At 40.2% G+C, this 26,729-nt stretch overlaps 1 protein-coding gene across 6 annotated transcripts in view; it reads left to right on the top strand.

Moving 5' to 3' along the window:
• The window catches only part of MAP7 (microtubule associated protein 7), a 162,018-nt gene extending 135,911 nt beyond the window's left edge, over nt 1–26,107 (top strand). For 5 of the 6 annotated variants that reach the window (XM_019951644.3, XM_019951641.3, XM_019951643.3 and 2 more), the window contains 11 exons: nt 3,934–4,061; nt 10,144–10,259; nt 10,595–10,878; nt 13,286–13,496; nt 14,846–15,017; nt 15,257–15,358; nt 15,757–15,807; nt 15,909–15,966; nt 18,444–18,546; nt 22,559–22,782; nt 24,568–26,107. In XM_019951644.3, the coding sequence (XP_019807203.1) occupies nt 3,934–4,061; nt 10,144–10,259; nt 10,595–10,878; nt 13,286–13,496; nt 14,846–15,017; nt 15,257–15,358; nt 15,757–15,807; nt 15,909–15,966; nt 18,444–18,546; nt 22,559–22,782; nt 24,568–24,578 (1,460 nt within the window). In that variant the 3' untranslated portion in view covers nt 24,579–26,107. Of the gene's footprint in view, nt 1–3,933; nt 4,062–10,143; nt 10,260–10,594; nt 10,879–13,285; nt 13,497–14,845; nt 15,018–15,256; nt 15,359–15,756; nt 15,808–15,886; nt 15,967–18,443; nt 18,547–22,558; nt 22,783–24,567 lie in introns of those variants that run through there. The other variant, XM_019951645.3, reaches the window with a different exon arrangement.
• Nucleotides 26,108–26,729: the final 622 nt, after the last annotated feature.

The raw sequence follows: 26,729 nt of genomic DNA, 5'->3' as shown, positions 1-26,729 counted from the left end.
TAAAGCTCCCTTTAAAAAGGCTTTGCCTCTGCAAGCCACTTCATGTTCACTAGCCCTCTTTTTAAATAATAATTCTTGGTTGTTTTATGATATCTTTCATCTGTGGTGTCCAATGAGCTAGTATCAACCCTTATTCTCATAGTACCCCTGGGAGGCAGTCAAGAAAGCAAGTGCAGGCATTCCCACCACCTGCCTGTGGAAAACAAGAGATTGACAATAAGTGAGTTATACCAGAGGCGCTTAGAAAATTGGTGGACTAGGTCTTAAACGTGCTTCTATCCTCGGCACCCTCGTGATGCTCTCTGTACCATTGTGCGTTCAACTAGCTGGACCACAGTGATCTGTGTTTTCTATAAAGTAACTCTCCTGTCAGCTGTCACATTGCATCTGAGAATTTTCTGAAGGAAAAAACTACAGTTTATTTCAAGATACTTTATTTTTATGCCCATTTTGTCATACTTTCATATAAGTCATGAAAGCTGTTCTTTATGTCCAGCTAATTGAAAAACCTTTAAAACTGCTTTTCAGTCCTAATTCATCGGATCTAAATAGTTTATGGTTCTCATGCTTCTGAACCTCCACATTGTATGTTGTTTCATACTAAAGGACTGCCTCACAGCTAAAAAATTGTCTTTCTTTGCTATTTCTGTCATCACTAACTTTTGTCAATTCTTTCACTCTTCCTCTAGTCTCTTCCAACACCATTTCCTCATTTTCCACCCATTCGACTTGCCCAGCTTCCCACCTTCCTTGGCGCTCAACCAAGGTGCTTTTTAATCTGCTAACTGGCTCTTCTTTACTTTGCAACTTTTCCATTCTCCTCTTCACAAATTGATACATTTTTGTAATGTATTTTAGTGTGAAGCAATGCATACATAGCCTTTATTTGAGTTGCCTGTTTTATTAATACATTCCTTAGATCATTGTTACCCATTATTGCATTGATAACAGCTTATATTTAATAAACCAAAACTGTTGTGTTTAGAAATTTCCATTTGAAATTATTCATGTAAACGTCTCTTACACTTATCTCCTCAAAAACATTTTTCCCATCACTTTTATTTTTCCATCTGGTCTCCTTGAAAATTTTTTCTTGTCTTCCCATTTTAGTGTCGTCCCTTGAGTTCACCTCATATCCAGTTGCCATTGGCGAGAGGGTGACCTACATCCAGAGCCAGGGTTACAGTAGCAAATCAAAACAGCCATCCTTACTCCTAGGGTGTTTGGTGATTGCAAATTCCCAGAACAAGTAATAAGAGCAGTCGAAAATTGGAAATCAGAGTCTCATATGTTTCATTGTGACCACTGCTTTGGGTTGATTTTTTTCTTGCCCATTTTTAAAAATACATTCATGATACATGTGATTATTAGAACTCAGGATTAAATGAGTTAACACATGTAAAATGTTTCGAATAGTACCTGCACATAGTAGGCACTCAATAAATGTTGTTATTATTCTACTATGTAATTATTCTCTCTGCTGCACTCCAACCACTTGAACTGCATTATCTTTTCTCTGCAGCCATTATTTCACATAGAAAATCCTGAATACGTTAAGTTAATGCACGCTTGCTACCAATAGTAGAAAGAAATACAGATATTGTGGAAGGATTTCTCAAAGACATTTCCATAAAAGAAATGTTTAATAAAACTACTTTGGGTTATGGAGGGCACTCTAGGAGGGAAAAGAAAACAACCATCATATATTGCTCTTCCTATTTCTTCAGAAGGGCAAGATTATTAGAATAATTGATTTAAAGGTTTCAGGGTTTTCAGTAGTTGCTGTTAAGAACAGCGATGAATTCCATGAAATGTAGTATCCTTAGAATTAGCCAGACGATGTTTCTTGAAGAATTAAATTTGAGGATTTTTGTATGGACTACATTAGGTAGGTTTAAGGATATTTTTTTCCCTTTCCTTCACATTGACTCAGCACTATAATAAAGAATGAACCAGAGGCATGATGAGATTGGTTACATCCACGGTGGTCTCAGGAAATGCTCCAAGGAAGTGCTCCACAGATACCCCTGAAATTATTACTTTCCACTAGAGGGAAAAGAAATCATATTTCTGTGCTTCATTCCTTTTTCAGTGTCAGACCCATGGCCTCAGAGCAGGGCTGTCATCTAGGGTTTCTTGATCCTTGAGCAGTTAATGGCCTCTGGCTGTGCCCTGGGCTGTGTGTGCCGCTCTTGGTCATTAATCCCACAGAAGTTCCTTGTGCCAGGATGTTCTTCTTTAAAGGCATTTGATTGGCTTGGAAGAGGTTTGCATTAGTGAGCTCTTTCTTTGTCTGGGAAGGGCAACTGCTTTGTTGTGGCACTTGAAAAAAGGTTGTTTTCCAACAGTTTTCCCTGTGATCACGATAAGCCAAATGAGGAGAGGGTCTCCTTCTTCACAACACAAAGGAAACTTCCTTCACGATTAAGGTCTGAGGCAAAGCTTTATGTCAGTTTGGAAGTAAGACATATACCTTTTAAGGAGAACTGAGGGAATGCAAAGTGTTTCAGCTTATCCAAGAAATAAGGGTTCTGTTTTCAGATGATGGGAGAAGAGAGTGCAGTTTCCAGTCGATTCACCACCTTGACCATGCAGTGATAACCAGAAGATACTGCAAGGCATTTAATGAAAGAGAACACAGGAATACAGATGCAATCTGATGGACTTTCTGTCTGTAGACTAAACCAAAAAAGCACTTAAATATTTTTAACTATAATTCTGAAATTGAGATTACCTTGAATTTGTCCTGTTAACTTTTGAGTTTTTAATTTATTAATACTGTTATATTCAGTTGACCTAAGAGTCTCTTTAAAGGGTTGCTACTACAATGGCTAGGGTCGGGTAAAGTCATTTTATAACATGGTCCGAATACATAGCATTCCCCTCAGTAGTCATGTTTAATTGTCTTATTTTTTGCTGGAAAACAAGATTTCCAGATGAGATCTGAAAATGAACCTTGGAACATTGGTACCCACATGTTTGATACCTACGCAGTGTTCTGTGAATTTCTTTAAACCCACTGTTACTCAGAATCACTTGATTAATGATAATGTTCCTTTGAAGGTGAATGGTCAGAAGCTACGTGGTTTTCAAAAAAATATTTCTATCTTGAGTAAAACTGCAACAGCTGTTCGTGATTCAACTTTATTTTTGGCAATTCTAACATATTTATGTTCCCTTCACCGTTTTAAATGATGACATCCCATTTCCCCATACGTTCTGCTGCTTGTTATGAACCATCAAATGCCTTGGCTTTTGGGGAAAACCCAGAAGCGTGCATTTGATTTGCCTTTAAGTAGATAAAACACTTACAGAATTTTTTTTTCTGGAAATTATTAGTTATTCTTGTAACAAGTCTTAATACCTATGATAAGACTTGGTCATTTAACATCTTAATATTTCAGTTGCTTTTTTTCCCCAGTGGTTGTTGAATTTTACTCCCAAAATAGTTGCAGTATATCTTGCTTGCCTGCTTGCTCACTTGCTGTCTTTCCACCGTTTGTTCCATCTTAAAGCTATTAGGAAAAATCTAATTATAAACAATCCTTATCTTAAAATTATCTGTCACTAATGTCGCATTTTACCAGAACCATCTGTTTATGGGACTATAAGACCATTGCTCTCTGTAATTATTGGCTTACATCTATATCTTTAATAAGTATTTAAATAGCCAAATAGTTTCTATATTCCAGATTTTTCATTTGGACATGCCCTCCTTTTGGACACACTGTAAACTAATAGGACCTTGAGGAGAGTTGAGTATGATGGTCTGGACACCTTTAGGTAATAACATCTTCTCCCTACTTTTCTCTCTATCTCCGCTTTGCTACTTTTCCTGATCCTGCTTTTGGCTTTCCTTCAACTGCTCCTCTGGCACTCTTGCGTGTAAAACAATCACCTGCACCCTAGTTACCCCCATGTGTCCTCGTTCAGCATCTTGCAGCCCCATCAACATCATGCCCTACAAAGCCGCACACTCTAGAAATCCGATGGAGCGACCAAAATTCTTTGTAACGCCACCGGAGGGCTCCGCGCGAAGGAGGACTGTTCACGGCGCAGCGGTGAGTAGCTGTTGGGAGCAGCCTGGCGAGTCTGCACTGTTTCTGTGCGTAGTGGACACCGCCTCGAGGTGCAGTGAGGATGTAAGCCAGGCGATGGTGACATCCGTCCTCCCATCCGTCCCACCAGTCTTGAATCTGGCTGGCTGAGCGGTGCTGTCCCCACACTTCCTCCCCACTTGGCGATTCTGCTCCCCCCTGAAAATCTGAATTTGAAGATGAAAATTGTTCTTTGTTCAAGCATGTCTGAGTGGCTGAACTGCCATATGGGTGCCTCCACACGAATAAGTGCAATGCCAACATACTTTATTTTTGAAAGTAAGAAAACCTTTGAAGGGGAAGTGGGCCTGGACTGCTGCCTTTGCATTTTATTCCAACCCTGTCCAGAAGCTGGCTGAACTCTAAATGTGGTTCACTAAAAAGCAAGATAAGGAATTTTTGTCTGTTTAGCTCATCCGTGTCAAGGCCCAGGTCTTAAAATATAGTGACAAAGAATAGAAAACACTAGTTATTCACTAAGTAATTCTTGAAAGGCTGTTGGGCTGTGTTACAGACTCACGTTTTGCAAGTGAAGAATATAATTTGTACCTGTTGTTTCTGACAAGGTGGCTGAACTAACATTAATTTTCACGATGCTATAACTGCAATGAGGTCACTTGTATGTCTCCAAGAATCTTTCTTCTTCTTTGTTTTATTTAAACTGTGTGTTATTTGGTAGCCGCTGAAATGTATAGACATTGTTCTGTGGTCTTCGGACGTTGTGCTTTAGTCTTAAAGGACTTCCCAGTCCACCAGAAGATCTCATTGCCCCTCTCTCATGGCAATAGCATGACCCATGAGAGGCTGGAACAATTTTTTTCAATCCTAGCTTCTCGGAGCAATTCCGATTTATAAAGCTGATGAACACCGGAAAGGATTTTGCTTAGACCTTTGAGGATAATTCAAGGGTTGTGAGAGCTTGGTGGCTTTGCCTACAGGCAGTTTTCTTTCAAGCGCTTCAGGCTTTCAGGAGTCAAGGTTTAATTCATGATTGAATCAGACCTCCAGCCCTTCAAGCCAGAAGTGAAACTACCTTTGATGTCTGGGAAGTCTTCCATCATTAGCACTTTGGTGCCTCAGAGATCCTAGCTGTGGACGAGTAGCAGTAGTTAAGCAGAACAGTTTTGGCCCCAAATGTTGGATACTTATTGGGTAGAGAAAAGCGTGTACCAAAGAAAAAGATACCTTGTTACGGATAAAAACAAAAATGAACACTCCAGGAGGGAAGGGTGAGAGCTGATCCTTGGCCAACAGATTAAATGAGAGGGATTTGTCATCATACGATCCAAAACCTATATTTTCTCACCGGTTTTGTTTTTGTCTTTTTAGTGCCTTCTTTCTGTATTTGATCTATTGGCTGCCTTTTCACTTCTTTGCAATTAAATATTTAGGCAAATACCTACTGCCAGAAAACGACTCACAAATCATTTATACTCCAGAGCTGCACTGTGGAATTCAGCTGAGCACTTGAAAATGTGGCAAATGAGACTTGACGGATCAAATTTGAAATTTAATTTTCTTTTAAGCAACTTTTAATTGTGACAAAAAACATACAACAAAATATACCATCTTAACTGTTTTTAAATGTGCAGTTCAGTAGTATTAAGTGTATTCACATTGTCTTGCAACCAATCTCTAGAACTTTTTAAATCTTGCAAAACTGAAACTATACCCACTAAACAACAACCTTCCATCCTCCTCCCCCAGCTCCTGGCAACCACCATTTTACTTTCTGTTCCTATGAATTTGACTACACTAGATACCTCATACAAATGAAATCATACAGTATTTGTCTTTTTTTTTTTTTTTTTTTTGCAGTACGCAGGCCTCTCACTGTTGTGGCCTCTCCCGTTGCGGAGCACAGGCTCTGGATGCGCAGGCTCAGAGGCCATGGCTCACGGGCCCAGCCGCTCCGCGGCATGTGGGATCTTCCCGGACCAGGGCACGAACCCATGTCCCCTGCATCGGCAGGCGGACTCTCAACCACTGTGCCACCAGAGAAGCCCAGTATTTGTCTTTTTGTGACTGGCTTATTTCACTTAGCATAATGTCCTTAAGGTCTGTCCTTCCACGTTGTAGCATGTGACAGGATTTCTGTTCTTTTTAAGGCTAGTAACACTCCGTTGTGTGTGTGTGTCTATACATATATATTTCTGTATGTGTATATATACACACACATGTGTACATGTATAGATGCACCACATTTTGTTAATCTGTTCATCTGTTGATGGACATTTGAGTTGCTTCTTCCTTTTGGCTATTGTGAATAGCACTGCTACAAACATGGGTATGCAGATATCTCTTCAAGATGCTGCCTTCAGTTCTTTTGGATATATACCCAATTGTTGGATCTTATGGTAATTTTATTTTTAATTTTTTGAATAACTGTTATACTGTTTTCCAAAGTGACAATACCATTTTACTTACATTCCAACCAACAGGGTACAAGGTCTTCCAGTGTTTTCACATCCTCACCAATACTTGTTTTTTCATTTTGTTTTTTTTTGTTTGTTTTTTAAATAGTAGCCTGATAGGTGTGAGATAATACCTCATTATGGTTTTGATTTGCATTTCTCTAATCATCAATGATGTTGAGCATCTTATAAGTTTGTTGGCCATTTGTATATCATCTTTGGAGAAATATCTAATCAAGTCCTTTGCCCGTTTTTTAATCTTATTTTTAATTTTTGTTGTTGGAGTTATTTATACATTATGGATATTAATCCCTTATCAGATATATGATTTGCAGATAGTTTCTCTCATTTTGTAGGTTGCCTTCTTACTCTGTTGATTATATCCTTTGATGCATAGGAGTTTTTAAGTTTGAAGTCCCATTTGTTTATTTTTGCTTTCATTGCATGTGCTTTTGGTGTCATATCCAAGAAATTATTACCAAATCCAGTATCATGATGCTTCCCATTTTCTTCTGGGAATTTTATAATTTGAAGTCTTACATTTAGGTCTTCAATCATTTTGAGTTCATTTTTGTATATGGTGTAAGGTAAGGGTCCAACTACATTCTTTTGCATGTGGATATCCAGTTTCCCAGCACCATTTGTTGAAAAGACTATCTTTTCCTCATTGAATGGTGTTGGCACTCTTGTCAAGGATCCTTTGACCATATACACAAGGGTTTATTTCTGGATGCTGTACTCTGTTTCATTGGTCTATATGTCTGTCTTTATGCCAGTACCATACTGTTTTGATTACCATAGATTTGTAATATGTTCTGAAATCAGGGATTGTGAGACCTCCAACTTTGTTCTTCTTTTTCAAGATTGTTTATTCAGGGTCCCTTGAGGTTCCATATGAGTTTAGGATGGAGTTTTCTATTTCTGCAAAAAATGATGTTGGCTTTTGATAGGGATTGCATTGATTCTGTAGATTGTTTGGGATAGTATTGACATCTTAGTAATAACAAGTCTTCCATTCTGTGAACTTTAGATGTCTTCCCATTTATTTGTGTCTTCTTTAATCTCTTTCAGCAATGCCTTCTAGTTTTCTCTGTAGAAGTCTCCCACCTCCTTGGTTAAGTTTATTCCTAAGTATTTTATTCTTTTTTTGATGCTGTTGTAAATGGGATTGTTTTCTTAATTTCCTTTTCAATTTTATTAAATTTTAATTAATTTAGATTAATTAATTAATCTAAATTGATTAATTTATTAATTAATTCAACTGCCTGCTATTAATTAATTAATTCAACTGCCTGCTATTGAGTACTTGAAATATGTTTTGTGAGACTAAACTTAACATTTAATTTTAATTAATTTAGGTCTAAATTCAAATAGCCAAATGTGGCTAGTGGCTACCATTTTGGACAGTGTAGGTGCAGAACATTTCTATCATCACTGTTCTCTTGTACAGTGCTGCCTTTGAATATCTGTTTATATTGCCTCTCTTGTGGGTTATTTGTATTCTAAACCTAACTTTAGTTGTAAAACTAAAGTCTTTGTCCTGCTGGTAAGTTGCCTAGACCACTGACATGGGCTTGCTGTGTGTGTTCCACCTTAGCCTTGTGGAACGTGTTAACAGGAAAGATTATTGTACAGACCACTGGCTGTTAACTCAGATCAGGATGAGAATCAGGAGCATCTTTACATGTGTGGAACTCAAATAGGTGATTGGGTCCAAGACCAGTGGAAAGATATTTAAAAGAACTAAGAGGGTAAAAGCATCTATCTACCTGCCTGGGAGGGTGTTATGTCAAATACTGAGCATTTTTCCAAACTGCTTCTCCCTGTTCCCCCTACTCCCTAAAGGTGATTAAAGGGAGGTCAGTTTTAAGAAAGAAAGAATTGGTTCAGTGGCACTTTAACAAAAAGAAGACTCTGAGGATTATACACTTTAATGTAGATTTATTCCCAGATGCCTGTCTTATCAAGACGTAGATGATGACATTAGTCCCCAAATCCTCCACACAACAAATTACCTTTCCTGACTTATTTTCCCATTCAGGTCTCTCCTTGATCTGACTTTAGCCAAATTAAAATGTTTTGAGAAAAAGAAAGAAAAGCAACTCAAGGGCTTAACCCCACCCTCCCTCGGGAAGAGGCCTGTACCTTCCACTCTGGGGACTTGATCTGCCAGAGGCATAATTGCCATCCTGTACACCTGTCAAGAGGGTTCCATATGGTGGCTGCTGCTTCTGCTACCCAAGCACTGCAGCTGTTCTCCAATAACCTGCCTCCTGCCTTCTACTACCAGAGACGGGAACAAAGGGTGGTCATGCAGCTGCAAGTGATATAGAGGTGGCACACACCCTGTGAAGCTCTTTCCTGCCTCATCCTGCATTTGTTTTATTTAGAAATTCTGGGGAGACATTGAGTATTATTTGACACTGAGATGTTTTTCCCCCACCTATAGCCCAGTCCATCAACTAGGATGCTACTAAGAAAAATAGAAGCAATTAGAAGAGACGCTGAAGGGAACAAAAGGGGAGGGAAGAAAGAAGGGGCGTGATGTTTGAGCCAGGCAGAAAAGGAAAGAAAAGAAGGTACACGCCAGCCTATTGGCCCTGAGGCTAGGTGTTGTTCTGCCCCTTCCCTAGCACCCTCAGTCTGCTTTCCTGCAAGGATCCCACAGAGTGAAGGACTGACAGGCATGCACACAGGTCCCTCCAGCCAGCATCTGTTCCCATCCCAGAACACTGTTGGCCGTGTTTCAGATACTTGGAATGAGTACTTTCTCCCTTGCCCTGTGCCTTGTCTTTTTGTTTGTTTCTGTTTGTGTTTTGGTTTGGGGGGTTTTATTGTTTGTTTGTTTGTTTGTTTATTTTTGTCTTCGTTGACTTGAGACTATCAGAACACTTCTGGGTTTCCTTTTGCCCATTTCTACCTAGGAAAGGTGTCACCTCTCTGGCTGAATTCCTAGTATGCAGTCATAGGAGGGCTGATGTTTTGGCCCAACCTCAGAGATTTCCATTTCATCCCTAATGAGGAAGCCTAAAAATAGCTGAAATTCCTCACCTTGAACCTGACTTTTCCTTCAAGGGCAAGAGGACACTAAGTGAGGAAAGACTTGTTTGTATAACACCCATATAAAGAAAAAAATGAATTAATGTCTGACATAGCAGACATGTAAATTAAAAAAAATATATTAACTGAGCTATAGTGTGTTCCAGGGTTAAAAAAAAAAAAAAAACTGCTTAAGAATTAAAAGAGATAAAGGTAGGGGGAATAAGCTGAAAGTGACCTTTATTTTGACATTTGTGTGGGCTAAACCAGACTCTGAGAAATTTTGCTCCGGGTAGTTTTAGATACAAAGTATAGGTGCTTTCTAAAAGTGTGTTTTTGTTTTGCTTTTTTACAATGTAAGTCCAGATCACACATCCAGAACCTTCTTATTAGTGTCAGATTGTGTTAATTCAATTATAACGTTCAGTTTTAACCTAATAAAGGCCTTTTGTTGGGGTGGAATGGATATACATGGCAAAGGTTGGAAATTTTCCCAAAAGCCATTCAATGGATTGCAGCTCCACTGTTGAATACTGTGAATGTGATTGTCCCGCTCATGGAAAAATCTAATTATTGTGTTCCTCTGAACTTAGGGCTATAAAAGAGAAAGGGAGAGAGAAAACTTACCCTTCCACCTCACACCCGGCATCCGAAGGGCTCTATCTCCATCTCATCCCAAAGCCAGATCACCAGCTTCCTCCCGACTTTGGTAAGTGAAATGTAAGAGGCTGGCAGGGTTGTTCCATGTTGGAGAATTAAGAGCCTCTGTCCTCTGAAAAGAAACTGTTCTCTCCACACTGTTTGGCCTTCACTTGGAGAGTAATATTTTTCCTCAAAGGAAAGAAAAAAGAAACCTGGAATGAGCCTCTAAAGTGAGTACTTCTGCATTTGCCACATAAAAGACACATTCACACAGCTAAATATCTTCATTTCTCTTCCATATTGGTGTTCCAAGACTATTACATGGTGGAGGTATGGGGAAAGGAAGGTTCTGGCAAGTCTGTTCTCATGTGCCCCTTTCTCTTTACTTTGTTTGTTGCCCAGGCTCCCATCCAAGTCCTTTCCCCACTTGCCTGGCACCCCCAGACCAGCATCCTCCATGCCTCCTGGACCAGTCAAACCTGCCCCTGCTCAGGTCCGGCCCCCCTCGCCCGGCAACATCCGCCCCATCAAGAGAGAAGTCAGAGTGGAACCTGAGAGAAAAGACCCTGAGAAGGAACCTCAGAAAGTTGCCAATGAGCCCTCACTAAAGGGCAGGGCACTTTTGGTGAAGGTAGAAGAAGCCACAGTTGAAGAGGGGACACCTGTCGAACCAGAGGTTGCTCCTGGTAGGAATCCACTGACTCGTGGTGGAGTGTGGGTTGCTTGCTCTCTTTATTCACTCTTCCTTTTCCTCCTGCACTGCTTTGACTTAGCTTTTTCTTTCTTTTTTTCCCTTGTTGGGCACTTGAAAATTTTACTCTAAGGCTAATCTGGGGAACTTTTCTTGAATATAATTTTCCTACATACAAAGAAAGAATCATCCATCCTACAGCCTATGGTCAGAGCCACAGCATATTAATTCAGGTGTGGTTTATGAGTCCTTTCATTGGCCGAGTCCAATAATTTGACAAAATGTGGTATTCAGAGCACCTGCATCAGAATCATTTTATCATTTATCCTATTGCTGTGTAACAAATTATTCCAAAACTTTGCAGCTTAATAACAACAACAAACAGTTATTATATCACGCAGAGTCTTGGGTCAGGAATTTGGGAGCAGCTCAGCTGGGTTGTTAGAGGATGGCTCATGCACAGGGCTGTCGGCAGGTGACCTTCGTTTCATGACACATGAACCTCTCCATAGGGCTGTTGGATGTCCTCACAGTCTGTCCACTCTGCTGGCTTCCCGCAGAATGAGTGAGCTGGGGGAGAGAATCACGAGGAGCCCACAGTATCTTTTATGCCCAGTCTCAGAAGTCACACACACAGAAATCACGATTTCTTTTCTCTTTTTATTTATTCATTTATTTTTGGCTGCTTTGGGTCTTCGTTGCTGCCCACGGGCTTCCTCTAGTTGCGGTGAGCGGGGGCTACTCTTCATTGCAGCGCACGGACTTCTCATTGCAGTGGCTTCTCTTGTTGCGGAGCTCGGGCTCTAGGCATGCGGGCTTCAGTAGCTATGGTGCACGGGCTCAGTAGTTGTGGCTCGCGGGCTCTAGAGCTCAGACTCAGTAGTTGTGGCACAGGGGCTTAGATGCTCCGCGGCATGTGGGATCCTCCCGGACCAGGGACTAAACCCATGTCCCCTGCACTGGCAGGCAGATTCCCAACCGCTGTGCCACCAGGGAAGTCACAGAAATCACGATTTCTGTCATACTATTCGTTAGAAGCAAGTCACTAGCTTCAGCTCACACTCAAGTTGGGGGGATTAGCCTTCATCTTTTAAAGGGAGGATTTTCGAAGAATTTAGGGAAATATTTTTAAACCACATCTATAATGTTTCAAACTGTAGAACCCTGCCCCTACCTCAGACCTATTGAATCAGAATACGTGGTGGGTCCAAGGACTCTGAAGGATACTAAGCTCATCTGTTGACTCTTGTGCAGGATTGCCAGATAAAATAGAGTGGCAGTTATCCTGTGTGTACTGGAGTTTGGGGACCACTGGCTTAGCGTATGTGATTGACAGAGGTCAGAATTTTTTCCAAAAGACGCAGTGGATCTCATCTCTACCAAGTTAACCAGATGCTGTTTAGAAGTTTAAAATCACCTGGAACTAGAAATTCAATGTATCTTGTTGAAAATTGTCTTCATTCAAGAGTTTTCTCTTTAAGACTTAATTTGAAGATACAGGGTGGGGGGCAAAGAAAGAATAGTGACTCAAGACAAATGATAGTATAGTAAGGGAATGGACGAGTCCAATACCTGTTTGCATGGAAAGAGGGAGAAGAGAAAGGCCAAAAAGTGTCCTGAGGGCAAAGAAAAATCTGTGGGAGCAGCAGGAGAAATGCAGATCTTGAAAGGAGGGTCTGGAGTGGTCAGGGATCACACCTCACCATGGTGCCTATGGCAGGGGTGCCCCAGCTCCCTAGGTCCTTTTCCTGAATCCAAATAAGGTCAGAGAACTACTCTCATCTTGCACGTTGGCATCAGAACTGGCAGTGGAGACCTGCAATGTCTAAGGAGCACAGGTGCCATCTCCCGAAGAGGCTCTTGGTTCCTCCCTCCTCAGACCTGGAGGCAGCTCTGGGTAGACAGAAGAGGCCTCTTCCTTGGTCTCTTCCCGCCTGAGTCCGGGCTCAGTGGTATGGACACTGGGCATGGTCACAGAAAGGCTTGAGTCCTCTAGTGATGAGTAGTCACTAAAGAGAAGGAATTTTTTTTTAACGTAATGAAAGGCAAATGGAAGATCTCATCTTCCTTTTTCCTGGGGTATAACTTCCCACAGAACCTAACATGAGGCTCTATATTTAGTACACATTCGATATATGTTGTTAACTGATTTAACTTGTATAAAAATAAGGCTTGGTGACAGAGTGTCAGCTTCGGATGTCTCACTTACACACGCGGCTTTTTGTTATCTGTTGCCCGGTTACAGATAGAATACAGTGAAACCGTGAGAACGCGCAGTAATAAACATTCCCTTTTCTTTTATAGCGATGAATTCGAGGCCTGGGGTGCGGGGGATGCTAGTTTTTGTGTTGTTCTTTGGCTTTTGTTTCCAACTGGTTTTCTCCTTGTACTTGTTTGTACAGCTGCTCCGGAGGCAGCCTCAGCACCGGCCTCCGCTCCAGCCTCCACTCCGGCCCCTTCATCCACTGTGACTGCCATCGCTTCTCTGAAGACCTCTGCGGGCACCACTGACCCGGAAGAGGCCACGAGGCTGCTAGCTGAGAAGAGGCGGCTGGCCCGAGAGCAGAGAGAGAAGGAGGAAAGGGAGAAGAGGGAGACGAAAGAGCTCGAAAGGTAAAGGAGTGACACTGCTCAGTGACACCCTAGTGACACCTTGGATTAAGTCTTCAGTCAGGGAGAAGAGGTAATAGTAGTGTTGAAGGTGAATCTATTTAGTTGTTTCAGAATTAGTCTCCCCTGGTGTTCCCCTGAGCACTAAGCGACTTTTGTAAGCCACATTTTCTTATTATAATGACAGTGCAACAAAATTGATGGAGAAGGGGTTTTTTGTTTTGTTTTCGAAGGACTAGGGAGAAAGGTTTAAAGAAAAAAAAAATCATCCATATTCTTACCAGATTTCAATAATTGTGTACATTTTGGGTCACCCTTTCCAGTCTCTGAACAGTGTGTGGGTGTATATACACATACACACATAGATTTGCATAATTGTAACCACAGTAGAGGTACAGTTGTGCAGTCTTAATTTTTTATTTAACGTATCTCTCATCTCCATGTTTCCTCATTATCTTTCTCATTATCTTAAAGCTGCATATTAACAGCTCATGTTTTCTTCCAGATAGTATTCCTCTCAGAGGGTAGCTGCGTGAGATAGTTAAGTGCCCCATGACTGCCTGCCGGACAGTATGCCAGGGGCAGTTTGCTTAGTTGCCCTCCTTCTGGAGCTAATAAGGCTAATGTCAATATAATTGTTCTTCAGATAAGCAGAACTGCCTCTCCAGAAAGGACGGCAGCCCCAGTGCTGGGCCGCCATCTTGGACATGCCCTACCCTTGGTCCCAACAGGGAGCTTACATGGTCCATCTTGTCCCTGTACTGAAACAGAACATTATAACCTTTATTTACTTACAGAGATTTGGAGGGGAGCGTTAAATTCGTTACTAAAAAGTCACATTATTGGATTAAACAGATCTCAGCCTTTAAAGATAGTTATATTGCAGATCCTTTAAAAAAAGAAAACAGGGTCTTCCCTGGTGGCGCAGTGGTTGAGAGTCCGCCTGCCGATGCAGGGGACATGGGTTCGTGCCCCGGTCCGGGAAGATCCCACATGTCACGGAGCGACTGAGCTCGTGAGCCATGGCCACTGAGCCTGCGCGTCCAGAGCCTGTGCTCTGCAGCGGGAGAGGCCACAACAGTGAGAGGCCCACGTACCGCAAAAAAAAAAAAAAAGAAAGAAAGAAAACAAGCTCTCCTCAGAATATGAGTGGATACATTCTGCGTCTGTTTCCCACGAGGCAACGGGAGGCTGGAAGGGGAGGAGGAAGGAGAGAGGGTGGCCTCACGTGTATCAGGGGATGCTGTTGGCCAGACCTCCCAACAAACTGTTCTCGCGGTAACCACAAACTCGATCGCGCCTTGCCAAGGAAGTCCCCTCACGTATCTTCGTCTTGTTTTGTCTTTTTCCAGACAAAAGCGAGAAGAATTGGCCCAAAGGGTGGCTGAAGAGAGAACCCGCCGAGAGGAGGAAGCCCGCCAGCTGGAAGCTCGGCAAGCCAGGGAGAGGGAAGAGCAGCTGCGGCGGCAGGAGGAGGAGCGGGCCCGGCGCGAGCGGGAGGAGATGGAGCGCATCCAGAAACAGGTAGCTGGGGGCCGGCTCCCGCCCGGGAAGCAGGTCGGCGCAGCCCTGGCTCAAGATGGGGCAAGGGGCAGCCCAGATGGGAAGAGGAAGCTGTTGAGCGTGTGGTTAGGAGTGCTTGTGTCTCCCCCGTGTGCGCTCGTGGTCCTCGCGTTCTCCGTCCTCGGGCGCCCCGGGACCTTGGGGGCAGCGGGCAAAGACGGCCTGTGTGTAAGAAGCAGATACCGACTTCCCGTTTTCAGAAAGAAGAAGAAGCTCGTGTTCGGGAAGAAGCAGAGAGGGTCCGGCAGGAACGGGAGAAGCATTTCCAGAGAGAAGAGCAGGAGCGCCTGGAGAGGAAGAAGGTAGTTGCGTCTCTGCCCCCGCAGCCTGGCGCCCTCGCTGCTCTTGATTCTGCCTAGACTGAAGCCGGCTTCAGACCAAGAGACTAGCTCACTGCCATCAGAAAACAAAAGTGTCCTGCCCATTCCAGGTTAACTAAAGTAGCTCTCAGTATTAATGTTCTCCTCCAAAGAAATCGCTCTTGGTGTTTCAGGCTTCACCAAAAACAGTTGCTTGCAATTCATGCGGCTTAAGCCAATTTCAACTTCTTTGAGTAACTCCAGTTAAGACAAAGACAATTATATTTTCCCAAAATAATGGACATGTTTCAATACCCTGCTATTTGCTTAGTCAGTGAAATGCGCCAGGCTAGCTTTCTTTCCATATCTGATGTGTTTGCTCAATTCTGCCTTTTTTGTAGCGGCTTGAGGAGATAATGAAAAGAACCAGAAGAACAGAAGCTTCAGATAAGGTATTGAGATGGCCTTTTTTTTAACTATTCTTAATGGCTTTTTTTTTTTACTTTCATTTGTAATTTTAACATTAAAAAGTCTTTTTTTTTTTCTTTGTTAGAAAACCGTTGATCAGAGAAATGGAGATATAACCAAGGGAGCGCTCATTAGAGAAACAGGTACTTATTTCAGTGAACTCAAATCAATACAAATATAAAATTTTTAAATTTATTCTGTGGAGGTCAAGATAAACATTGATTTAAAATAAAAATACTCATTGACTCACAGAAGCTTACGTGTTTCTCATCTAGTCCACAAATAATCCCCTTTATCTAAAAATCTCTAGCATTTCTAGCAGATTTTTTTCACATTTGTTTATTCTCTAATGGAGTATTTAATATCTTAAGTCATTTTATATCATATATACGTCTCTCTATATATCTATGTGTATGTATGCCTCTATAGATATGTATACACACGTATATGTGTATATATACACACACGATTAGAAGAATTTTCTTTGAGTTTATAAAATTAAATTTCATTTGTCATTTACTATCTGCTAAAGGAATCTGTGTTTATATTTGCTATTAAGGACATTAAATTTAAACATTTTGACAACTTGTACTTACGTCATTTCTCAGAAAAGGCTTTAAATGTTATTTCTTTTAGTTCTGACTTCAGAATAGAGTTAAAATTTGAAATTTGTTGAAATTTCATTAGAAAGTTGTTCATATGCCATAGGCTTTGGACAAAGATGATTAATTTCTTGGTGATTTTAAACCAAATTTGGTGTATATAAAAGTAAAATTTATCTTAGTATTTTAGTACTCACACTCAACTAATATTTATTAAATGCCTTCCTTGTGTCAGATACATCTGCATACATTTTCTTGTTTAATTTCCATTGCAGGCCTGTGAGATAGGAGATGCCTTATCTTGGAGTAAGCAGGCATTTTCAGAAAACTTTTGTGTGCCAGGCCCTTTTGTAGGTGCTAGGATTCAGTGTGAGCAGGTCAGCCGAGGTCCCTACCCCCGAGGAGAACTCAGATTGAGTGACAGGCCCAGCTCGCACAGCTGGAGTCCAAGTCACCAGCTTGTAATTTGGCTCCTTCCGTGATTCCACGTGGTCTTCATGATTGTACATACAGGTGGTTGGTCGATAATTCATTATTCAGTCTTCCTCTTTCCTCATCTGCAGTATCAATATGAAAAGAAAGGACCAGAGATACCTCAGTTTCTTTTACTGTTTATTGTAGACTGGAGTAAAGATCAAATGAGATGATTATGTGCAAGAACATTCTCTGTTCTGGGGTTTTCAAATGTAAAATACTGGTATTTGGGGATTTGGTTTTACTTCAGTAGAGGCTATCTGAGTTCCTCTACATCATAATCCCTTCAGTGTGGGGCTTTTCATTCTCTTTTAAAGATGCCCTAATTATCTTTGTTTGGAGAATAGCCTAATGGTTGCATATTAACCCCACTGCATTTTTAACAGGTTGCCTCCAAGAATGTTGTGATACATTCAGGCTTAAAGCAGGCATGGCACCCAGTAAGTCATCAGAATGAGCATTTTAGAATGTAAATTACACCAACCCAGGATTATTTGAGGAGCCGATGCTGTAGTTTGTACATGGCCGGGCTCCTTGTTGGTTTTTTTGTTTTTCCATGTGTCTTCTTCCTGCTCTTCCCCTATCAGTTCTTTTGATTATTCTTTGTACCTCAATTCGAGAATGAACAATGGCCAGAAGGAAGGTGCAACTTGTCAGTCATCACACCTGTGTTTATCAACTCTCATAATAAATTTGGTTTGAGTTAATAGTGCTAAAACGAGGCCTGAGGATTACCTAACATATGTTCCTCTTCTCCTGGTCCCACATTTGGTTGAGGACTGAATGGTATCACCAGTGCTCCAAAGAGAATTCTAGGCTGGGCAGGCAGGTGAGTTTGCAGACCTATCAGAAGTCTTCTCAGAAGATTCCTATTACCAGCTTTGCAAATGTTGGCAGCTTTTAAGTTATTAGTCTCTTCTTCTTAAGATTTTACGTAAACCTGGCCCAGATTTTAAAGTCAGTCATCAATATTGTTTGCTCACGCTAGACTCCAGTGGGGAATATTGAATGACTAGGTAGCACAGTTAGGTACAATTCACTGGCCTTCCATGCATGAAATCCCTACCATTCTTAAGTGGGACTAAAACTGAATTTTCCAAAATATTTTTCATCACTGAGAGTATTTCATGGTGATTTGCTCCAAATCCTTCAGTAATAATTTGTTCAGCACCGGCCTGACCAAATCAACTTACTGTTATCTTCATCAATTGCTTTGGTTTCAGTATTACATACTTTTTTGTCCAAAGTCAATTTGGTGCAAGCAGAAATAATCACAGCACTGATTTCCACCCTTACAATGTGCTGGGCAGTGTTCTAAGTACTTTGCGTGTGTTAATACATTTAATTCTCACAGTAGCCTATGAGTTAGGTACTATTACTATCCATGAGGAAACTGAGGCCCGGAGCGTTTGTGGCTTGCCCAGGGTCACACAGCTGGTAACTAGCAGAGCCAGGACATAAATCCAGGCATTCTGGCTCCTGGGGTTTGGGTTTGATAGTAGAGTAGTAGTAACCCTTTGTTCCATCTTCTTTGCCATGTCCAGCGGTATCTGCACTTCCAAATATGACAAACTCTCCAGGACAAGGAGAACCAGCAGCCAGCCCCCATGTGGTTACCTCACACCAATCAGAAGTGACTGTGGAGAGGTGAGTTAGACAACTGCAGCCTTTCTTACTGATGCACATTAGAGCAAAGCACGACTGTTTTTGCCTCACCAATCCCACCAGAGTTTTCTGGGGCCAGACAGAATTTGAGTTTTAACATGAAGATTTATTTAGGTTCATTAATGTTTGGTAGAGCTAGTAGTAACTCTGTAATCTGAGAAAAGGAAAATGTCTTTTTTTCTTGAATCTCTAAATATGATGGTGAGGTTTTTGTGTGGCTATCAAACAAAATTACAGGGAATAATTTGTTACTTTCCTTTGTATGTGTTTGGCATGACCCTGGACCATCTTCACACCCTTTGATGATATACAGCAGCTGTATTTTCACTGTATATAATATTATAGTGAGTCACAGGTTTGTTCCTTAGTAAAAGTAATTTAGATGCCAATATTTCTTTTACTAGTAGTAGAGCTTCTTATTGAGGAAACAGATGGTTGCTAACAATAGTTAAGAAGTGTGCGTTAAAGAAAGATTGCCTTCCTGTTCCCTTGCATTTATACTGACAGCGTTGTAAGAGTGCTCTCAAAACTGAAAATTAAGGGTAATCATAGCCTGTGTCTAGAAATCCAGTCATAGAGAACTTGTAGAAATATTTATAATAATGTTCAAATTTTTCAGCTGCAACTTTTTAATTATCAGAATTTACTGGATTATGAGTTCTGTCTCTAATGCCAGAGTCTTTGCTACCATAAGAGAATTGAAGCTCCTCATATTAACTTTTTTAATAGATAGAAAAATGTCTTTTAAGATCTAAGATCTTTTTTTCTTCCAGTTTTACTGAGATATAATTGACATCCAGCACTGTATAAGTTTAAGGTATATGGCATAATGATGTGATATACATAAATTCTTTTCTCCATCTAAAAACACATACTATAGAACATTTTATATTGTTGGAAGCCATGAAAAGACAAGTTGTCCTAAGACGGACATCCTAAGATATCTATAAGTCATAAGGTATCTATGTATATCTGTCTGGGACAGTAAAAATTTTTTTTAATTTGCCCAGTATAATACCAAAGAAAATAATTTTCCTAAGAGAGATTTTAATAAGCGTTTGATTATGTTTAATAAATTTATTGTCATAATTACCCAAGAGATATATTAAGTGATATTTCATTTTTTTAGTTATAGTTTTATTTTCAAATAAAATACTCATTTCCAACTACTATAATTTATGGCATTTAGTTCATTGATGTCAGAGATTTTTAGAAAAGGATAAAAAGTACCACAGAGAACCCCATTATTATAACAAGGGATAGGTTTTTTAAGCCACTGATAATTCTCTCTGAGGAATTAAATTAGTTTATACTTTAGCTGACTCTCTTCGGCGGTAAAATCAAGTGATTAATCATTGTATAAGAACCTGAAACATATCTTCAAGAGTCTTGCATCCAACTTCAACCTCCAGAGAGTAGCCAAAGAAGGGGAATTCAAAAGCCGATACTTGTATCTTAAGAGGACACACAGATCCATAAACCCTAACCCCAGCAACTTCAGCTTCAGTTTTATAGTTTCTGCTGGTCACAGTGTCCTCTGAACATTTAATAATTGTTCATCCAGAGCATAGGGCATGATTATTCCTCTAATTGCTAACAAGTAAGAATGGGTGGGGTGGTTGGGTAAGAGTGGGAGGGGAAATGAGGTCAGCTGTTGATTCAAGCCTGGGGTTGGCGTTGCCATTACAGCTTGTCAACACACGCAGGCCTGGAAGGTGACGGGATTTGACATGGTCAAGGAACAAGGGCTTTGAAGATGCATTTCTTTTGCCAAAACTTCTACTTAAAAACCTCTCTGGGATGGGAACCAAAACTCTTCCCCTGATTACAGAAAGCCCATTGGTACTGGGAAAGAGCAGGAGGAAGGGCGTGGCAGCGCAAGCACTATAACGGCGGGTATTAGGACGGGGTGTGTGTGCGAGTGCACACGCGCTAATGTAGGCTACCATGATGCCCAGCCTCTTCTCCCCTCCTTAGTGAAATAGCGGAAACGCACCGTTATAGTCTGAATCTGTATAATATTTTTATGTTCTCTTCCACGGCACTTTTACAAATAATATTTTCAACATACCCTGCAATACCTTGTGAAGCACTTAGGTCAGGCATCTTTATTTTTTTTCTAGAAGAAAGGGTTTAATAATTAACAAAAAATACCATAATACCCAAATCAGAAATGTTTTAGAATATGTTCCACAAAGTCAATGTATCTCACTGACTGGGGAAAGTAAACTATTTCCTCAATAGGGAAAAAAAAAAGCAAAGATTCCTTAAAAAAAAAAAAATGGAAAGATTAGATGTCTATTAGCTTCATTTTCACCATTTGGGAAGGAGACGGAAAAAGACTAACTTACGAAAGTTCAATTTGTTGGCATTACTGACAGTAGAGACCTGACTTTCTGATCTCTGTCTGCAGGTAAACATTGTTTATGATGAGTGTGTATTAGAAGTTAAAACCGTCATGATTTTTGTTTCACATTTTTAGTCTTATTAATATTTTCCATTTGAAAATTTTAACTCTAGAATTTTGTCAGATAGGGTCATTTTTTATACATGAGCCACTGAACAAATTATGAAGTTTGCAAATATGTTTACTGCTGCAGTCAGATCAAGTGAACAATAAAATTAATCTAGCGTTCATTTGGTGCACAGGCATTGTTTTGCTGCATTGTAAAGCATAATAATGAACATATAACCTAACGGGCTGCCTATTTGTTTATGGAGTGTGTAAAGGGAGTGAAAAACCTAAGAGAGGGACTTCCCTGGTGGTGCAGTGGTTAAGAATCTGCCTGCCAACGCAGGGGACACGGGTTCGATCCCTGGTACGGGAAGATCCCACATGCCGTGGAACAACTAAGCCCGTGTGCCACAACTTCCGAGCCCACGAGCCACAACTACTGAGCCTGCGCACCACAACAAAGAATAGCCCCCGCTCGCCACAACTAGAGAAAGCCCACACACAGCAACGAAGACCCAACGCAGCCAAAAAAGAAAACCCTAGGAGAAACTATAGGTAGAAACTAAGAATTTGTTGGCCAGTTAAATGTAGCTCAAAGGGCTTCCCTGGTGGCACAGTGGTTAAGAATCCGCCTGCCAATGCAGGGGACACGGGTTCGAGCCCTGGTCCAGGAAGATCCCACATGCCTTGGAGTAACTAAGCCCATGCACCACAACTACTGAGCCTGTAAGCCTAGAGCCCGTGCTCTGAAACACGAGAAGCCACTGCAGTGAGAAGCCCGCGCACGGAAACGAAGAGTAGCCCCTGCTCAACATAGCTAGAGAAAGCCTGCATGCAGTAACGAAGACCCAGCACAGCCAAAAATAAATAAATAAAATAAATTATTTAAAAAAAAATGTAGCTCAAAAATCCAAGATATTAACCATGAATTAATAAGAATAAGGTGAGGTCAGAGGCATATTTAAGGGGCAAAGATGAGAAGGTTGGTCTTCAACAATTTACCTATAAAATTATGCACATGTTTTAGGAAGCTGGAGACATCCAGGAAGGGCTGGAATTTGAATAGCTGGGACTATAAAAAATGGCATTATGAGAAAAACATAGGACCAGAGATCACGCGTTCAATCTGGACTGTCTCCCAGTAGTTGTGTGACTTGTGCAAATTATCCCCCCCATAATCCCCTCATCTTTGAAGTACAGATCCTAATAAGGGCTATTCTTTATAAGACAAAGAGATATAAAATGCCTGCAGTAGACAGGCATGTTAAATATATGTAGAACTGTTGATGATGAGGATCTATTCTAATTGATAACTTGGTCCACTTGGTAAGTTTTATTTTTAAAAGCTGTTTTTTTAAATAAGAATTTAAAGTACAAATATGTCAGAATTCACCATTTTTGTTAGTAATGATGAGGTCAATCATTCTAACATTTCGATTGTAAGATTATAAAAGTATTTATTATAAAACAGTTTGTTCTAAAAATGTTTTCCAGTTTTAATATGAACTCCTTTTGATTTTGATGTTTCAAACTCCCTAGTACTCCCAATTTGGAAAAACAACCAAATGAAAATGGAATATCAGTTCAGAATGAAGATTTTGAAGAAATTATAAATTTACCCATTGGATCTAAACCACCCAGATTAGAGGTCACCAACAGCGAGAGTCCAGACATTCCTTTGAATCCTATTTTGGCCTTTGGTGATGAAGGGACACTTGGGACCCTGCCTCAGGTAGATGGTGTTCAAACACAGCAAACAGCAGGTAAGCTTGCCTCGAACTCCCTTCAGTAATCATCAGAAATAAATATGTGACACCCAAGAGGGAATGAACCTTCTGCTGTGTGACTGTGGCACACTTTGTCCTTCAAGGGACCAAATAAGCCACGTGGAAGAGATTGTGCATGGGTCATTAGAAGTTCGATTTTGAGTTGGGTTGGGCAACTTCTAGGGCCGCTCTTGTTCTCCCACTCAGTGTAGAAATTCGGCCCGCAGCACCCACTGGGTATCCATGGGCCTCTCCTCACGGAGCGGCACTCATTGCCCAGTGGCAGTGCTTCATATTGCGTGCCCAGATCACGCTTCATATTAAGACAGAAGACCATAACTGAGTGGCCATTGAACCTAGTTCTGTCCACTAGAGAAAAGGTTTATTTGGTTTCTATTCCATCTTTCTCAGCTCTTCAGACATTTGAAGACTGCCAACATGTTCTCCCACCATTTTTCTCTCATTTGGGTTTAGCAACCTGGGAAGATATACTGTTGTCCTTTTTAAATGTAATAAGATAGTTGCAATTTAAGGTAATGCGACTAATATTCCAGACTAGGAGCATACTGAGCCCAAGGGCCTTCCATCCCTTGTTGAGTGACCGTAGCTGTTGAAACTGCAAGTGACTCTCTTATACCCTGTCTCTGGAACTCACACTTAACCTGAAGTCATTGTGCAAAAAGAACAATAGCTTTACAGGACCCAGAGAAATAGCAACATAAAAAAATTACCAGTGCAGTGCTCATAGTAACTCACAGTGTCAAGAACAAGTGGGATAATCCAGCTCCATGTCTTTTCAAACCTCTTTGATTTCTATCAGCTTCTCTCCCAGCACCTCACTTTCATGTATTGACCAGCATCTTTTTATACTGTTATGAAGAGAGCCAAGCAAATTCAGGATGTTTATAGATGAGTCAGTAAAGCATTATTTGTGGTCAAATTGTTTTGTCATTTAGATTCCATCTGTGCACTTTTAACATATTTCCCACTTTAAAACTGGTTGAAAAAGCCAACTTTGAACCTCCTAGCCAAATGAAGCTAGTCTTTTTTCCTTCTCTAATATACTGACCTGGGGAGTGTAACTTCCCTTTAGTGATCTACTTTTCTAGATTGTAAAAGGAAGAAGGTCCAGCTGTGAGTGGAAGCTATAAAGCCTGACATTCTGACTCTTAAGCCTTTGAGAACAATCTGATTACCAGTGTGTTGGTGGAAACATTCCTGGTACAGCTTCCTGCTTTGTCATGTCACAGGTTCAGAGAGATGGAAGGAACATTCAGGTGACTTCCTGCTTCATTCGCCAGGCTTTAAATCACCTTTTGATGTACCTGTCATTTCATTCTCACTCTTCCATACCTTCTCTAGGAACATAGTCCAGTGTCTGTGATATTAAGTGGTGTTAGGTTTCTTTTGTGGTCATGACTACTTATCAACCAACATTTATGTAACCTCCAACGTATGGCTGGAACCCGAAGTATCGGGGACTGAGGATTCAAGACGAATGTAAAGTCCCTGTTCTCAAAGAAAAGTACAGTTGACTTAACGCAGTTTGGAAAAGGAAATGATATATAGCCTAAGTTAAAGAAAAGGACATGTTTTCCTATTAGTGGTAGAATTCACTTACATATAAGACCACGGATCCTGATAAAATTGCCTATTCTTATATAAGACAATGTATATAAAAGCATGGTAAAGTTTTAGGAATGTAAGATATTACTGTAGTATTCTTTAAGATTTTAGATAAATGTCATATTAATCTGTTCTTTTTTCTGTCTCCTAATATAGAAGTTATATGAGCATTTCTTCTAAAGAACCAAAGCAGAAATTTAATAAGAATTTCTACAATTAATGGAATTCCTTCCATGCTACAAAGGAGCATTTCCCCTTCCCCCGTTTTCTAAAGGTTTCTTGACCATCATTTTGGAAAGACTTTATTAAAACCAGCTAAAGACAACAGACTGGATAGCTTTTCTAATAATTTTCGCCAATAGAGAAAAAGAAATCCTCCCTTGTTCTTCAGTACTTTAAAATAGCTTTTTCCAGTGTGCTCCTTCTTAGGAAATCAATATTTTTCTGCATTCTCTAAAAGATGAGAGCATTTGGCTGTAAAAGAAATGGGCCGAGTAGGCATGATTTTTCACATAGATATTTTGGACTTTAAAAGCTAACATGTAAAATTGGCACAAAAATTTTTACCTTTTACAGTGTAATACTTGAAATATAAGTACCTCTTGGTTCAACAAGTAGAGTGAATAGGAGAGATGTTTAAATTAAGCCTGTTTGTTTAAATATTATATTGCAAAGAGCTCTATTTGTAGAAGCAGATTACCAGGTTCTTGTAAATGCAACTTGTACGTGGACATTCTGCAAACCCCACTGTCCCATTCTTCTTGCATCTCCTTTTGCAAAACATTCTCAACAGTTTTAAAATGTGAAAAAAAAGAACATTATTTTTTCAGAGCAAGAAAATAATTTACTGTCCTCTTAAATAATGTATTTATAAAGTTTTTTTCAGATAAACTAATCAAATAAATTAGAACAATGTGACAACGTTGCAGAATTTGATTTATGAGATGCATTCCTTATGTTACCATGAAAGAATGTTGTTGATGATTCAGGGCTATTTCTGAAGTCTGTTTATTGCTGCTGTCCCCAGTGATGGTGGGACTTACCTTTGCCTTACCTGATCACAAATTATTTGGAGGTGGGGGAGAATAAAGATTTAATATTTCTTTAAATAAAAAAGAGAATTTGGTTTTGCTCGTTTAAGAGCAATGAAAAAATGATGGAATGTGGACTGTGTTTGGCACCCAGGACACGGCAGGATGATACCTTCATGAAGGTCCTTGTTCTGCGTGGCATCCATCAGCTTTCACCCTTCATCCTTCTTCACTTTCGCTGCTGAGCTTGGCTGTACAAACTTGCACTTTCATTTGATAATATAAATTCAATTTTATTTTACCATTTGAGAGACTACTAATAACTAAATACTGAAGGAGAGAGAACACTGAGGGAACGCATTTTTTTATTATGGAGTGTTTAAAAAAGGTAAACTTCTGCCACTAGAATGTGTTTTTATTCAAAGTGGGATTGATTAATCTAGATTGAATGCGGGACTGTTCATTTATTGGACCATTTCCTTAAAATCCAAGCATACCGTCTTTAGTAACAGCTGTAATTTGTTAAAAACATTAATTTGGGGTTTTTCCCTATTCTCAGTTGTCCATGTACACATAGTCATATTAAAAGAAAAATCTGTTCAACCAAATTGTTTTTTTTTTTAATCGACCTAGCATGAAACACCAAATAAAATGTGTATGACATATTTTTACTTTTAGGTTTCTCATATGTTATAACTTCACTTAGGTTGATTCTTGAGTTTTCAAATTGTTCTTCATTTAACCTCAACCAGCTTCCTCTGAACAGGCGTACAGAATAGGTTGATTTAAAATTTAGAGCAGGAGTTCTGTTTTGGCTAGGTTTTCCTTTATTCATTTATATTTAACTTAAGCAATCATGAGCAAACTGAATGCCTCTAAGTAATCAAGTTTTAATTAGAAGTGGTAGAAAATTGTTAACTCTGTTTTGTTAACTACACTGCCAGAGGATGACCTTGACCTTTACGATGGCTAGAATGCTTTCTGTCCAGCCCTTGAAGATCAGTATTCACCTACTGATCTTAAAGAGGCCCTCAGTAGGCACTACATTAAGGGAAGGTCTCAGGGATCAAATATGACCCTCTCCACGGAATGAGGGTGCACGGGCTTTTAGTTTCCTTTTCCACAACATTGCAGCCTGTTTTAGGCCAATTTAATCACCAGTCACAAGTTCATTTGGTAGATACCTTCCGGTAAAAGCTGGCAGCTAAGGCTCTACGTCTCCTCCTGCATAACATCAGTACCTGGTGGTATATTATGATAAAAGCAAATCTAAAACAGAGTTTTAAG

The sequence above is a fragment of the Tursiops truncatus genome, chromosome 12 (genome assembly GCF_011762595.2).
Source record: "Tursiops truncatus isolate mTurTru1 chromosome 12, mTurTru1.mat.Y, whole genome shotgun sequence".
NCBI classification, from domain to species: domain Eukaryota; kingdom Metazoa; phylum Chordata; class Mammalia; order Artiodactyla; family Delphinidae; genus Tursiops; species Tursiops truncatus.
This window is presented reverse-complemented; position numbering and strand designations above follow the sequence as displayed.